At 40.8% G+C, this 13,248-nt stretch overlaps 7 protein-coding genes across 7 annotated transcripts; 3 read left to right on the forward strand and 4 right to left on the reverse strand.

The window, feature by feature from the left end:
* Positions 1-31: 31 nt before the first annotated feature.
* Positions 32-355, forward strand: Tsp_04589a (protein ZNF452; the record flags this gene model as incomplete). The annotated part of the gene is made up of 1 exon (XM_003369116.1): positions 32-355. A coding segment is annotated over one exon (324 nt), but the record flags the coding sequence as incomplete, so codon positions are not given.
* Positions 356-1,151: 796 nt separating this feature from the next.
* Positions 1,152-2,973, forward strand: Tsp_04590 (conserved hypothetical protein). Its single transcript, XM_003369117.1, is given in 9 exon segments — positions 1,152-1,204; positions 1,233-1,308; positions 1,612-1,723; positions 1,809-1,982; positions 2,018-2,061; positions 2,093-2,250; positions 2,265-2,406; positions 2,535-2,662; positions 2,691-2,973. 9 exon segments carry the CDS (start codon positions 1,152-1,154, stop codon positions 2,971-2,973), a joined length of 1,170 nt encoding a protein of 389 aa, XP_003369165.1.
* Positions 2,974-3,117: 144 nt separating this feature from the next.
* Positions 3,118-3,643, reverse strand: Tsp_04591 (conserved hypothetical protein). The gene is made up of 2 exons (XM_003369118.1): positions 3,412-3,643; positions 3,118-3,389 (listed from the first exon to the last, which is right to left on the reverse strand). Exons 1-2 carry the CDS (start codon positions 3,641-3,643, stop codon positions 3,118-3,120), a joined length of 504 nt encoding a protein of 167 aa, XP_003369166.1.
* Positions 3,644-4,144: 501 nt separating this feature from the next.
* On the reverse strand, positions 4,145-4,598 carry Tsp_04592 (conserved hypothetical protein). Its single transcript, XM_003369119.1, is given in 2 exon segments — positions 4,145-4,416; positions 4,433-4,598. 2 exon segments carry the CDS (start codon positions 4,596-4,598, stop codon positions 4,145-4,147), a joined length of 438 nt encoding a protein of 145 aa, XP_003369167.1.
* A 288-nt stretch (positions 4,599-4,886) lies between these two features.
* Positions 4,887-5,267, reverse strand: Tsp_04593 (hypothetical protein). Its single transcript, XM_003369120.1, has one exon. The coding sequence runs from the start codon at positions 5,265-5,267 to the stop codon at positions 4,887-4,889; it is 381 nt and encodes a 126-aa protein (XP_003369168.1).
* Positions 5,268-5,853: 586 nt separating this feature from the next.
* On the reverse strand, positions 5,854-7,556 carry Tsp_04594 (conserved hypothetical protein). The gene is made up of 4 exons (XM_003369121.1): positions 7,501-7,556; positions 6,403-6,455; positions 6,283-6,374; positions 5,854-6,180 (listed from the first exon to the last, which is right to left on the reverse strand). The coding sequence occupies exons 1-4, from the start codon at positions 7,554-7,556 to the stop codon at positions 5,854-5,856; spliced, it is 528 nt and encodes a 175-aa protein (XP_003369169.1).
* A 266-nt stretch (positions 7,557-7,822) lies between these two features.
* On the forward strand, positions 7,823-13,207 carry Tsp_04595 (putative PH domain protein). Its single transcript, XM_003369122.1, has 4 exons — positions 7,823-8,287; positions 11,104-11,274; positions 11,878-12,059; positions 13,003-13,207. Exons 1-4 carry the CDS (start codon positions 7,823-7,825, stop codon positions 13,205-13,207), a joined length of 1,023 nt encoding a protein of 340 aa, XP_003369170.1.
* The last annotated feature ends 41 nt before the right edge of the window (positions 13,208-13,248 follow it).

Raw genomic sequence — 13,248 nt, forward strand, 5'->3', positions numbered from 1 at the left:
GTGAGAAATTCATTTTTAGTTAATGTCGAAGACCTTTCACACGATCTTCAAGAAGAAGTCATTGAATTGCAATTCAAACAACCTAGCTAAAGACAGCTTTGAAAGTATGCCATTAGAAAACTTCTGGGGGAAGTTACAAGCAGAATATCCTAAAATAAGTTCACAAAGCTTACGTATATTGGTTCCTTTTTCCTCAACGTACCTTTGTGAAACGGGATTCTCAGCTCTCATGACGCTTAATACGCAACATCGAAACAGGCTAAACGTTGAGAGCGACCTGCGATGTACCTTATCACCCACTCCACCAAGAATAGACAACTTAGTCGCAAATAAGCATTGTCAATATTCTCATTAAATTTTTATTGTGAATCATTCAGGAATGTTTTACTGTGGAAACTAGCTTGGCTTGATGCAACCATGAAGCAAAATGTTGCTTTGCGTACACTGAATACATACCGTACTACTTTTTATTAGAGGGGGGGCATTAACTGCCGAACTTTTATTAAGGGGGGCGTGCGCTGACACAGGTTGAGAAACACTGGTCTAGTGAAATTTCAGAAAACACTTCCTGCTGAATGCTGTTGACCTGGCCCACAATAATTAGTACAGAACTTTCTTCATTGTCAAGACTAGCTCTGTTGGCATCGTAAAAAGTCATTACATGTCAAATTATGAAAACAATTAATGACTTAGATAAACACGTTTATTTAACATCTCTTTGTTCAGTTATCTCTTCTTCAGGCTGTTCATTTGTTACTTCTGTATTTTTGTAGAACAATGCAATTGGATAATAAAGATATTTAATTTGAATAAAACAAGACTGTCAATTCTATTTTTCATTTATTTTACTCCCCAGTGCATATTATTAGCTTGTGCTATTTTCCGTGTCGTAGGTTTGAGATGTGTTTTCGAATGATGAGAATAAATAATAATGAATTTCAGTTTGTTTCTCAAAGAACCGACATAAGCCAATACACAAAGGGAGATGCCACACGCTCAAGTACAGAAATCATAATGACAAATACGGGTTGTGAATAAAGATACAAACAATGGCTTATTGTAGCACATTATTATTGCAATATTACAGGAAATCAATTTTTTCAATATAACAATTAGTTGGTTACCGTGGCACAGTGCCTACAAGTTTAGAAATGGACTTTTTTCCATTTTTATACATTATTGTTGTATTGCGCATCTTGTCCATGTTATATATTGTAATAAATAAAGTTTAGATTTGCTTGCTGTTGTAAAATGGAAATTTCTGAACTATACATTTGCTTACTTCTGAAGCGCTTTCTGTTACTTCATGTAATTAAAATATGAATTACAATATAAACTTAACGCATAAAAATTTAGTAAGGTTAATGCAACCATTCAAGTGGTGGGTTGTATTATATTTGTACTGTATTGCATTGCATCTGTATTGTACTGTTTTGTTTTGTTTTGTTTTTTTATTTTTTCATCGTAATTTCTTTCCCTTGCTTTTCTCAGTCTGAGAACAACAAAATTATAATAAAACGGTCAAAAGGTTAGAAATAAAATTTGACAAATACAATAAAATAATACTTGACAAATAAAATGCAGAGGAGTGACAACAAATGAAATTTAGAGACGCGCGTCATAGTAGCTACTAATGAAATTTTACTGCGAAAAAGAAGGGGGAGTCAAAGGGGAAATCGGTTCTACCCCTTTATTATTGTTGCAGTTCTTTTACGCAGTAAAAGTTAGCTAACACTGTTACTCGACATAAAAAACGGTGTTTTAAAAAATGGTAAATGATTATTTATATGCATATAAGGTAATTTAAGGGAAATACACCCATATTTGGAAAAACGTCCCAGCTGACAAGTATGTTGACTTGGACTGCGACCACATCTTGAGGAAGTTCTGGCAGCTCGAGGCAATTGGAATCCACTCTGAACTAGAAAATGCACAGTCCGATAGAGCACTAGAAGAGTTCGAGCGGTTGTTCTCGTATGATGGTGTCTGATACACTATTTACTTTCTTTGCATAAAGGTCGGCAGCACTCTGGCGAACGGAATGATTCAACTCGCCGCGTGGTCAACTCTAAACCACTGGAATGCTGTCTAGTTAGACCGCGACTTCTTGTCGGCCTTCACCAGCTTATCCCATTCGAGCCTAGTCGCGGCGGAGAGCTTATTCCTGCCAGCAATGATCAGAAATTCTGCCGCTGAAAGCTCGGCATTGCGGGGATCCTTCCCCATTGCCGTCAGAGCAATTACGTTGCGGTTGATGGGGTCAGACAGCCTCCCCGTCGTTCATTCGTCGGTGGTGATGCTGAGCAAATCGACTTCCAATTTTCTCACTGCATTGTACTACCGGTTGGAACGTTCTTTCAACCTCTGCACTGCTACCTCGTAGTCAGCGTTCGAGGAGGACAGGCTGTTATTGATTGATCCTAATGCACCGCCTGTTAGAAAGCCACACCAATATCTCAGCTTGGCTCCATCAGAAAGATCCTTTTGCTTGTAGATGCTGTCTGTGAACCAGTCCCAGAATCCCTGAAGTTCAGTGCCGTCCCTTTGATCTCAGGAAGCTCAAGGGACGACAGTCGGACGTTTATCTCGACTTCGGCTATTTCATATTTTGGGAACCTGTCGCATCCACCTCTCCTGCGTTTATCAGGGCTCACCCACGGACGTTAATCTCTCAGAAGTCATGTCCGTAGTCTGCCCACTCATGTCGTGCATCGACCGCATGACTTCATTCCTGAGAGCTTGCGGTACCAGAACCTGCTTAGCTCCTTCCTCAGCCGTGAGTCTGCGGCGATATCGACAGATGAGGCCATCTTCCTCCATTCAACTGCGCCGCTGATGCCACAGCACGTGCATGTCGCGGCTACACTCCATAGGACATTCCACCGGCCTGCTCGCGCCATCAACCACTGCCACAGTAGTTGGATCTCTGGATCTGCCTGCTGGGCGGCCAACAACTGGCTCCTGAATCTCTGATCCACGTCATCGGGTCCGCGTGGGGCACCTCGCACTGCGCATGTACTGCGGTGTTGCAATTCAAAGTCCAGCTCTGCCAGGCTTTCCAGCCATCGGTCTACCTGACCCTCTGGTTCCTTGAAGTTCCTCAACCATCGCAGGCAGTTATGGTCCGTGCGCACCAGGAATCGCTGGCCATAAAGTTATGGCCAATGCTCTCGCAAGGCCCACACCAAACTGAGCATTTCTTTCTGAGTCGCGCAATACTGACGCTCTGCTTTGGTCATCGTGCGACTCGCATACGCCAAAACTCTTTCCGTTTTCCCTTCCCTCTGGCTCAGCACCGCCCCAAGGCCGTCTCCGCTGGCGTCCACGTCGACAATGAACTGCCGATGGAAGTCCGAATAGGCGAGGACGGGCGCAGATGTATGGTGGTACTTCAGTGCGTCAAAAGCGGACTGACAGGCTTTCGACCAGTCCCACTCGGCCCTTTTTCCAACAGCCGGTGTAGCGGGGCGACGACGTTCGCAAAGCCGTTGACAAACTTGCGGTTGTACGACGCCAGCCCTAGGAACTGCCACAACTCTGTCACGTAAGTCGGTGTCGGCCACTCCTGCACTGCACAGGTTTTGCTTGGGTCCGTAGTGATTCCTATTTCCGATATGCTACCTTCCTTTTCATGAGCCGGCATTTCTCAGGTTTCACTTTCAGGCTCATTTCCCGGAGACGGTGAAACACCTCGCGCAACAGTGCTGTATATTATATTTGGCTGTCTTGCCGAATACGATGACGTCGTCCAGGTATACCAAACAGTCGGAATCCACCAGGCATCTCCAGGACCCTCTGAAAGGTGGCCGGCTCGTTGCACAGTTCAAAGGGCATCACTTTGACCTGGTACAGGCTCAAAAGGGTTATGAAGGCCGTCTTCTCCTGATCATGTTCTTCCACCTGAACCTGCCAGTAGCCGCTTTCCAGGTCTGGAGTCAAGAATCATTGCACCCCGCCAACGCATCCAAAGTGTCATCAATCCTCGGGAGCGGGTGGGCGTCCTTCCGGGTGACGCCGTTCAACTGCCTGTAGTCCACATAAAACCGACCTTCTTCACGACGGCAATAAAGGATACCAAGAGGTTGCTTGATGGCTCTACGACGTCTTCCATCAGCATTTCATGCAGGAGGGCTTCCACCTGCGTTCACTTGTGGTAGGGAATCCGCCTTGGAAAGCATCTCACTGGTTTGGCGTCGCCGGTGTGGATGGCGTGGCGTATCACGCTTGTCTGCCTGAGGTCCTCATACGACGTGGACAGCACGTCCGCGAACTCTCTCACGATTGCTACCAGCGCTGTTCGGTGCTTTCCATTCGCCTCTTGCTCACCGGAAAGTATTTTTTCCACTGCTTTTCTAACTCGGCTGTGAGCTATAAGCTCGGGCTGCGGGGATATCGCATGCAACGGCGTGGGACTTCCTGAATGGAATGTTACCTTGCTGCATCCTCAGATAGCCTGCCGTTGGGTCCGGGATGCATCCGTGGTACCGCATGGAGTCCCATCCAAGCAGAATCTTATGGAAAAGTCCCCTTTCCCACAAAGCGGTGTGCTGAACGGTCACCAATTCCCCAAGTGTAATCTCAGTGACATACGCGTTCATGACCTTCAAGTTACTCCCGATTGCTGTTTCCAGCCAAATAGCAAGTTTCAGGACGTTCTACAGGGTCTTCAAGTCCGGTATGAACTTTTAGTCCCCCAGAGTTACTGCAAACGCAGTCTCCACGAGCATGTTGCACCTGGCACCACCCACAGAGCCCTCCACAATCATGATATTGATCTTAGGGGACCGTATGACATGGACGAGAAAGGAACGGTCAATATTTACCTTGTAAATGCCGTACGCTCATCGTAGGAGGAGCCTTGGCACCCCCTGGTAATTCAGCCACATTCAGCCGCATGTCCAACAACGCCTGCTCTCTCTCTTTTGCCGCCGCCGTTGCTGCTGGAGAGGTGCTCTCTTCGCAGCCGCAGGAGTATTGCTCGTCAGCAGTTCCTTAAACGGCCGCAACAGTTGCGCGAGGTCCTCTCCTCCTTCCCTTCGCGTCGTCACAGTGGCGGCCGCTGTTCCCGTGATCTCGCTGTCCGCCAATTCAGTTTCGTGTAAAATGTTGCTCATTTGGTTGTGTTGGTGTTCTCTTTCTAGTCGCTCGTGGTGCGCATAAATACAGTGGTTGTTGGTAGCACGTTCTAATAAAAATTTTAATCCAGTGTATTCTTGCTCGAAGAAGAGAAAATTAGTTCGATAAAATGAAGAAGCTCCTGAACACATATGGGAATGAGGAATCCTTGTTGGAACTAACCGAATGCATTCATGGTGTGTGTCAACGTGTCTACCAGTCGAATAAAAAAATAAGTCCAGGACGTGGCTAAGCTAAGGCGTAAAGCTGTTACGACCAAACTTGGTTACTCGATTTATCGGCGCAATAGCAACAGAAGCGGTTTACAAGGCACATTGCCAACAGGAAATTTCAACGCTCACGCAAATGCAACACTTATCAAAGAAAGTGATGAACGTGGATGGGCAGAACAGTGCAGGTATCCTCCATAGTGCCAAGAACCGGTGACGACATTAGGCGGTAGCAGCAGATTGTCCAGATGCTCCTACATGAGACTGTGGGCAACGGAAAAAAGGTGGCTTCAGAAGGCACTCGAAATTTGTGCCATGTTCAGAAACCTGTGGTCGCAGCAAAACCAGGTAAAGATTTCCCATGGTGTGCTGTGCCGAATCTAGGAAGTACCAGATCCCGGAGACATGAAGCTACAGCAGGTTGTTCAGCACAGGCACATTCCAAAAATCTTAGAAGCTGCCCGCAACCACTTGATAGCCACATAGCTGGCAGTGGCGAAGATTCTTACTAAACTCTGCCGGCCGTGTTTCTGGATTTAGCAACAGAAGGACATGGAATAGTGGTGCCGAACCTGTGACATCTGCGCCAGCCGCAGATCTCATTTGAAGAAGTTGCGGTCACCGATGAAGATTTAACCAGTGTGTATGGATCTACTTGGCCCAGTGAAAGAGACACTGAATGTGAGTGTTGTATCATACTAGTATACAAGATAGCATAGGGTCCATCCATTAATTTGTTGACTAGGACGCATATTTCAACTAGGAATCTTTGGGGTACCGATGTATTGTGTACCATTTCACCGGTGAGACCCTCATTTGGATTGCCTTCGGCTACCTGTGAACTTATCTACCTACCATTGCGAAGTGGTACTCAATAAGGTACTACAACAGCATATGCGGAGAGAACACGTAACAAGATAATTGTGTGACACAGTACCTTTGCGTGCATTTCCACATTTACGGCAGCGATGGCATTTATGTGCCGATACGTCACATCCGTAGCAGTATTGTGAATTCTTCGTATTTCATCTGAATATTACATCTAGACATCACATACTTGAATCATCTGAATATCTGAATACATCTGAATGAACATCTGCACTGTTAAATCTGTAGAAGGAATAATTTTCTTTTATAAATTTTTGAAATATCACAGTGCAGATCCACCTGGTAGGTTGCTTTTTACAACGCTGTGCATGGTGTCTACTGAAGCAGCCTTTACACTGGTCATTCATGCCTCTTTACCAAACATAAAGCATATAGCTTTTCGTCTTTTCCGTTTTGCTTTGTTTTCACTTTTTTAATTTTGTTCTACTAATTGTATTGTTTGTTTATTGTTGTTGTCATTGTTGAATGATGAAAAATAAAGATCAATGTTTTATTTCCTATTATTTTTGTTTGTTCCTATTATTTGGCTTATTGCTATCACATTTCACGTAACTTCGTTGTGGTGCAATAAAATATGGAATTATAAAAAGTTTTTTTTAATACTGATCAAATTGGTATAATAAATATTCACAGTACGTATATATGATTACTTCCTTGCAGTGCTTTGTGCTGTGCATTCCTGTATGATAAATTTTATTTTGCGACAAAACAAAAGTAGAAGTGTTTTGGTAATTTCTACATTTTTCGATGGTAATATTTATAATGCATAGTCAGCAAAACTTCTACGAATTATAGAGATAAGTAGACTGTAGTATGTGGATTGTGCGGTATATCTGAATCGACTGTAATTCTGTTACCTTCAATTGCGTACGACTCAAATGCGTTTTACTGCATGACAACAGATGCATACAGGATAACGCATTTTCAACGATTGGCCAGTCGATTTGCAAAGTCACTCACTTTTCGCACAAACTGGTACTCGATTCCACACACAAAAGTACACATTTCTTGGTGTTCGTATATGTGCATCTATATTGGCAACAAATTCAGATGCTATTCCGGTAGTAGGGTCGCTTCTTCGACTGCCATCGGGGTTTAATTAATGACTGCGCAAAATATTCATTCAATTTTGGAATTTCAAATTGGAATACTTCAGAGCATTCTGAAAAAGGATCTCGAAACGTCAACCCATGTTGATGATCGACTGAGGACAATGATTAATTCCCTGTTTAATGATAGTGAATCCTGTGAATATGTTGTTCTCTACCTGGTAATCAGGTTTCCAGAAGTGATTTCATCACTCAAACGATGCAGAAGTGCCATTTACGTGAATGTTTGAGATATTAACGTAATCATTCAAAATTTTCATATAATAAACAATCAATAATATAATTTCTTGTATGTAACGTAGTTCAATTTTAAAATATATTTATTGTCCTTCATTTGGTGAATGTCAGGAAAATTGTTAATGTTTAAACTTTAAACAATTAAGTGGTGTTTAAAATGCTTTGCTTTAAACTGTTTAAAGTTAGCTATGATGGCTCTTTTGTTAACGGAAAAGAGTTTAATTGCTTTGTGCTCTATCGACAATGCTGCACTCTGCTGACAACAGTGCTTCGTTGATTCGCCGAGCGAATTGGATTTATCGACTTGAAGAGACAAATCCTGACAACTTGATAAAGGGCTGGTTGGTGCTGTACGAGAATGGCTTATTGGAATTCAAGGATGATCTGAATCAGCCAACAAGTTGCAGACAAATTTTTCTTGGCAATGCAAATGTTAAAGTTTTGGCAGGATATGCATGCCAAGAATTACTGGTTTCTAATCAAAAATTGGAGAACGCATTTGTTATTGTCGATGCAGAGAAAAATCATTTTTTCAAATGTGACACCAGCGAAGAATTGAGACTTTGGGTGAATGATTTGCGCAACGTGATTCAACGCAAAAAAGCCGAGGTCAAGATTTATGCACCTTATGGACAACCGCCAGTGTATGTTTATGGCACGTTGTATGAAGTACCACATCACAATGAATACACTAATCACATGTATGGTGTATGTTGCTTCACCACTGCCATGTGGTTTTTTTTGTTTTATCCCTTGTTATGGTTAATCTGATTTTATGCATAATCTAACTAATAATCAAATTTATGAACTATCACTGATATTTCTCAATATTTATGACTTAGTTTTATTATATATAATCAATAAAATTTACTTTTATAATTAATTCTGGTCATATATAATTGAAAGTAATTCAATAATCAGTGCGCAATGGATAAAATATGAAGGCGCAATAAATGCTACAATCATTGCCTTTCCAGACAAAAATATCAAAAATGAATTGTTGAATTCATCAACAGCTTACATATCATCTAAAATCTAAATGTGAAAACATGAAACAATATGCCTTTTGAAACTTCTTCAAATGCTGCGCACAATTTAGAGCAAGTCAACACAGTTGATGATGAATTCTTCCGCATTTGTTTATTTAATTTGATTGACTGTTTCTTGATGGTTACTGCCATATGCATTTGTCATTATATGCCACAAGAAAGGTTGAAAAAAATCAGAAAAAGAATGCAAGCAAAGGCTGTCTCTAACTTGGAACTTCTAACTGCACACACTCATGCATCATTATTGCAAGATGTGTGATGGTGTGTGGATTCTCGAAATTGTACTTTTCTATAACTTTTATATGCATTCCTGATAAAGAAACGTACTTGAATAGTGCTATACTATCTTCGTGTTTTAAAATAAATTATCAACTTTGAGTCTAATGTAGTTTACTTTGTGAAATGCAAATGCTATATCAATAACAGAATAAATTTAGTAGTAGTCATTAAGTCTGCAAAAAATTGCATTAATCATGTACTGACAAATGGCTTCTGTCAGAACTGATGTTCAGGTTCAGTGGGCTTTAACTTTCTAGTCAGATGTTTACTAGTGGACTGTATGTATTCTCTTCCCGGCTTATAAGATCTTATCCAACGGCGATCCCTCTCGTTCCCAAACAAGCAAGTTAACGCAAAATTTGGCAATTTATCATACTGTTCATAGAGCGCAAGACACGGACAAAGAGCAATAGACACTGCACACAAGATCGTCTTTCTTAACTGAGTTACACCAACTTCCAACCACGTAGCTCGTCACAATATTTTTATCAGCTTCTTGTCTTCTTTCTTCTCTCTTCTCAATTCCATTCGTCTTTCATATTCTAGAATCTAGATCTTCTAGTTCTTTCTTCGTCCTTCTTTTGGATCGTCCAATACTGCCACACTCTTATTTACTGCATATTACCACACCTTACTACTGTTTTCACATACTTCCACTCGTAATACGACGTAAAACATTGCGTTCTACTACACTGCCCTATTGTGGCATTTTCATAGCAATAATATCGAGCCCAAGAATTAGCGGCACTGCTGGTGGCTGACGTTAACCGCCAATGGAACAGCTCAGACATCGTGGGGAGCGCGCGCTATGAAGGAGCTGATCTAAACTTCCCTAAGCTGCCGCAGAGTTTCCAGGGTTCAGCCTCTTTGATCGTCCCTTAACCCGCCACGTTGATGGCCTTGTAATGTCTTCATCATTACCGCAACTGGATTGCTTGTGCAAGCGGTCGTTGTTCGACGAACAACCGGTTAATCCTGAGCGCTATATGGGATTCTGCTGGCCCTGACTGCGTTTGGCGGATTGCTGCAATAGTGATCTTCAGGGCAGTGGGTTCAAAGCATTCCTGCCCTGACCACGCCCTGCGCACGGAGACTGGAAAGTGTGTTACCCTGACATGTTCAGCGCCGATCCGTCCAGAATATTCTCCCCTGGATGGGAGAGCCGCTCTGTTATCGCCTACGTCGACTTGTTCCACTACCATCAACATAGCAACTGGCCGTGGAGGTCTGAAACCGAGCAGCTTGGTCAACATCATCGCGACCAGTGAACCGCTCAACCACCACTCGCGGCGTGCAGCGCGCTCAAGTAAAGTTATCTTCGGGGATCAACACCAGATTTTTGATCTGAGGGCCGTCTTCGTTGTTTAGTAGTGTCTGTCCTAGGCTGATGAGCATACTGTTTTGCACAGATACTTTTCTGTCATTCCATATAAGAGCTTCATACGTAAGCAAATATGAAATATACAAATTCTTATTTTACAATAATGATCCAATCTGGATTATATAACAGTATATACCAAGGGCAAATATGGACAGTACAATAATAACGGTAAATATGAAAAAATCTTTTTCTAAATTAAGAAAAATTGTGCCATGCCAACCAGCTAATCTTTATGTTGAAAAAATAAATTGCCTGCAATATTACAATAATAATGTGCTACATTAATCCACTGTTTGCATGTTTGTTCACAACCAGTATTTATCAGTATGATTTGTGCGCTTGAGCCTGTAGCATCAACCTTTGTGTATTAGTTTATGTTGATTGTTTGAGATACAAACTGAATTTCATCATTATTTATTTCCATCATTCGAAAATATATCTCAAATTTACGGCACAGAAATAGCACAAGCTAGTGATGACCACTGAGAAGTAAATTGAAGAAAAATAGAATTGAGGACCTTGTTCTTCACAAATTGAATATCTTTATTATCGAATTCCATCATTCTGCAAAAAATATAGAAGCAACAAATGAACTGCTTATCTGGGTCATTCATCGTTTTCATAAGTCGACACGTAATGACTTTTTACGATAGCAGCAAAGCTAGCCTTGTTTACTAGCTTGACAATGAAGAAAGCTGTAAAGTGATTATCATTAGTCATGTCAAAATTCAGCACAAAGGGTTTTCTTAAATTTCACAACACCAACACACGTGCAGCAGTTACATTTCCCCTAAGCAAGCAAAAAGTATTTTCAGTTTTATGCATGCTGCTGCTCCGCAACACCTGAGAACATTTTCACAGAATATCGGTATAATGTGATGTCAGTGGATACTATAGAAATGCCCAAGGCACAAATTCAAACAAGGATATTGGTGGTCTGGAATTTTACAATGCTACAGACAGACGCTTTCTCAAATGGATCCATTGTGTGACCAAGACACTGAACCCACTGATACTGTTCATTCTCAACAGTGGGAATGAAAAGGCATCAAATGAAAGATCAATATGTGCTTCATGCCTGCCGACAAAAATAATCAGCAATGATCATACTTTGGCGGAACATATGCAGTGCTTAAGGAAGATAACGTTCCTACCCATGATGGAGTGAACTTGAGATGAAAAATAATTTTCTTCGCTTTCAGTTTTGTTTGGTAAAATGATTTCGAAATCCAACAGATCCTTTTCGATGTGGAATGTTCAACATTTGGTTATCATCGTAATACAACAATTGCAACTTGAATGTTTAGTCAACCCAGATGTCGGCTTACATTAGATATTGAAAAACACATTTAATACAATTTACACAAAATTTATAACCACAAATTTTTATTTTAAACAAAATTCCAGATTTTATTTTTTATTTTACTGAATCATAAGAATAAAAACAATAACTCTTGTGAACAGGAGCGAAAGAAATATTGGAAAGACTAAATTCTTTTGGAAACCAGAAACATTTTCAGAGAACGCTACAGCTGAAATGACAAAATATTTTAGTGCTAATATTCAACAATCACCACTCCCAGCTTCAGCTGAAAACTGCAGCTGTCGACAATTTCCCAATTGTACATTTTCCCGTTTTAGTAAAATCGCCTTTAGCTACTCTTCAGAATGATTCTATGATTCTGAAATTCGGATGCATACGATTTTCTGGACTGGACAGCAATGAACAGGAAATGGACACGGAAATGATTCCGTTATTACTAATACTGCAGTAAGCGACAAGTACACCATTAAGCAGAAAGTAAAATGCAGTTGAGCATAAAGCTGGACGCAGCTAACTGAGCTAAACAAATCAACCGGAACGGTGCGTAAGCTATTTAAAAGAAAATTCAAGACTGCAAATTCTATTTTTTTTATTGCTGTGTTTAGCATTAACTTTTTTCTTCTTTTCCTTAACGTTGCTTTGAGATTTTTTAAATGATGGAGGAAAATAATGATGTAATTCAGTTCGTCACTGCACAAAGAAACCAACAAAAATTGGTATGTAGATGTCAGTGCTACACCCTGAAGCGCAGAAATCGTAATGACACATGTTGGAGTTGGAGTAGCTTCGCTTGCAGGTATAATAAGTTTTCGTAATGAAATTAGCATAGAACATTTTTTAAGTACCATATCTTATTATACTCCTGCACGTGTATGATTACAGCACCTCTGCACTACTTATCAATGTTATATATATTTTATTAATTATTATTGTATAGTTAATTTTTGTCCATTGTATATATTGTAATGTAGTTCAAATTTGTTTGTTGGGCTAGTCTGAACAGATCCGCGTCCCAATTTCCCCAAACTCCGCCCCCTTTTTGTGATTCGCTGTACGCTGATAGGTTGCACATGATTGATCGGTAATTGGCTAATGACTTCTGCTATTTTATTAGCTCAGTGGTTCTCAAACTTTTCTGGACTGCGACCCACTTTGGACTACTATAAGTTTTTGCGACCCACCGGTTTGCAATGCATTTTTTAAAAGGCAAGGATATATTTCAGTAAAACATATAAGTTTTATACTTTTAAATTTTTTTAATGAATACATCTAATTTTAATGTATATGTTTGTTAGTGGGATGCATAACGCGGTGTATGCGGACAATTAGCTTGTTTTCCGTTTTGTCCGATGACTTCTTCGACGTCCACACTAATATGTGTTAGTTTTAGACGCAAGTTGTTGGATAATTGCAGCTTATTTCGTAATTTGGTTTTAATTCCAATCATTGCTATAAATCCAATTTCGCGCATGTACGAAGTAGTAAAAGAAAGCAGCACTTTTAATGCTGCGGTGGAAAGAGTTGGATATGTGTTTTGTACTGATAGCCAAAACTGTATTAATCTCTTACGATCAAAACTCATTTTAAACGAATAATCTTCGGACAAATCGATTAATTCTTCGTCTGCCTTCGTAGA

This window comes from Trichinella spiralis (assembly GCF_000181795.1).
Source record: "Trichinella spiralis strain ISS 195 chromosome Unknown Scfld1557, whole genome shotgun sequence".
Taxonomy (NCBI): Eukaryota; Metazoa; Nematoda; class Enoplea; order Trichinellida; family Trichinellidae; genus Trichinella; species Trichinella spiralis.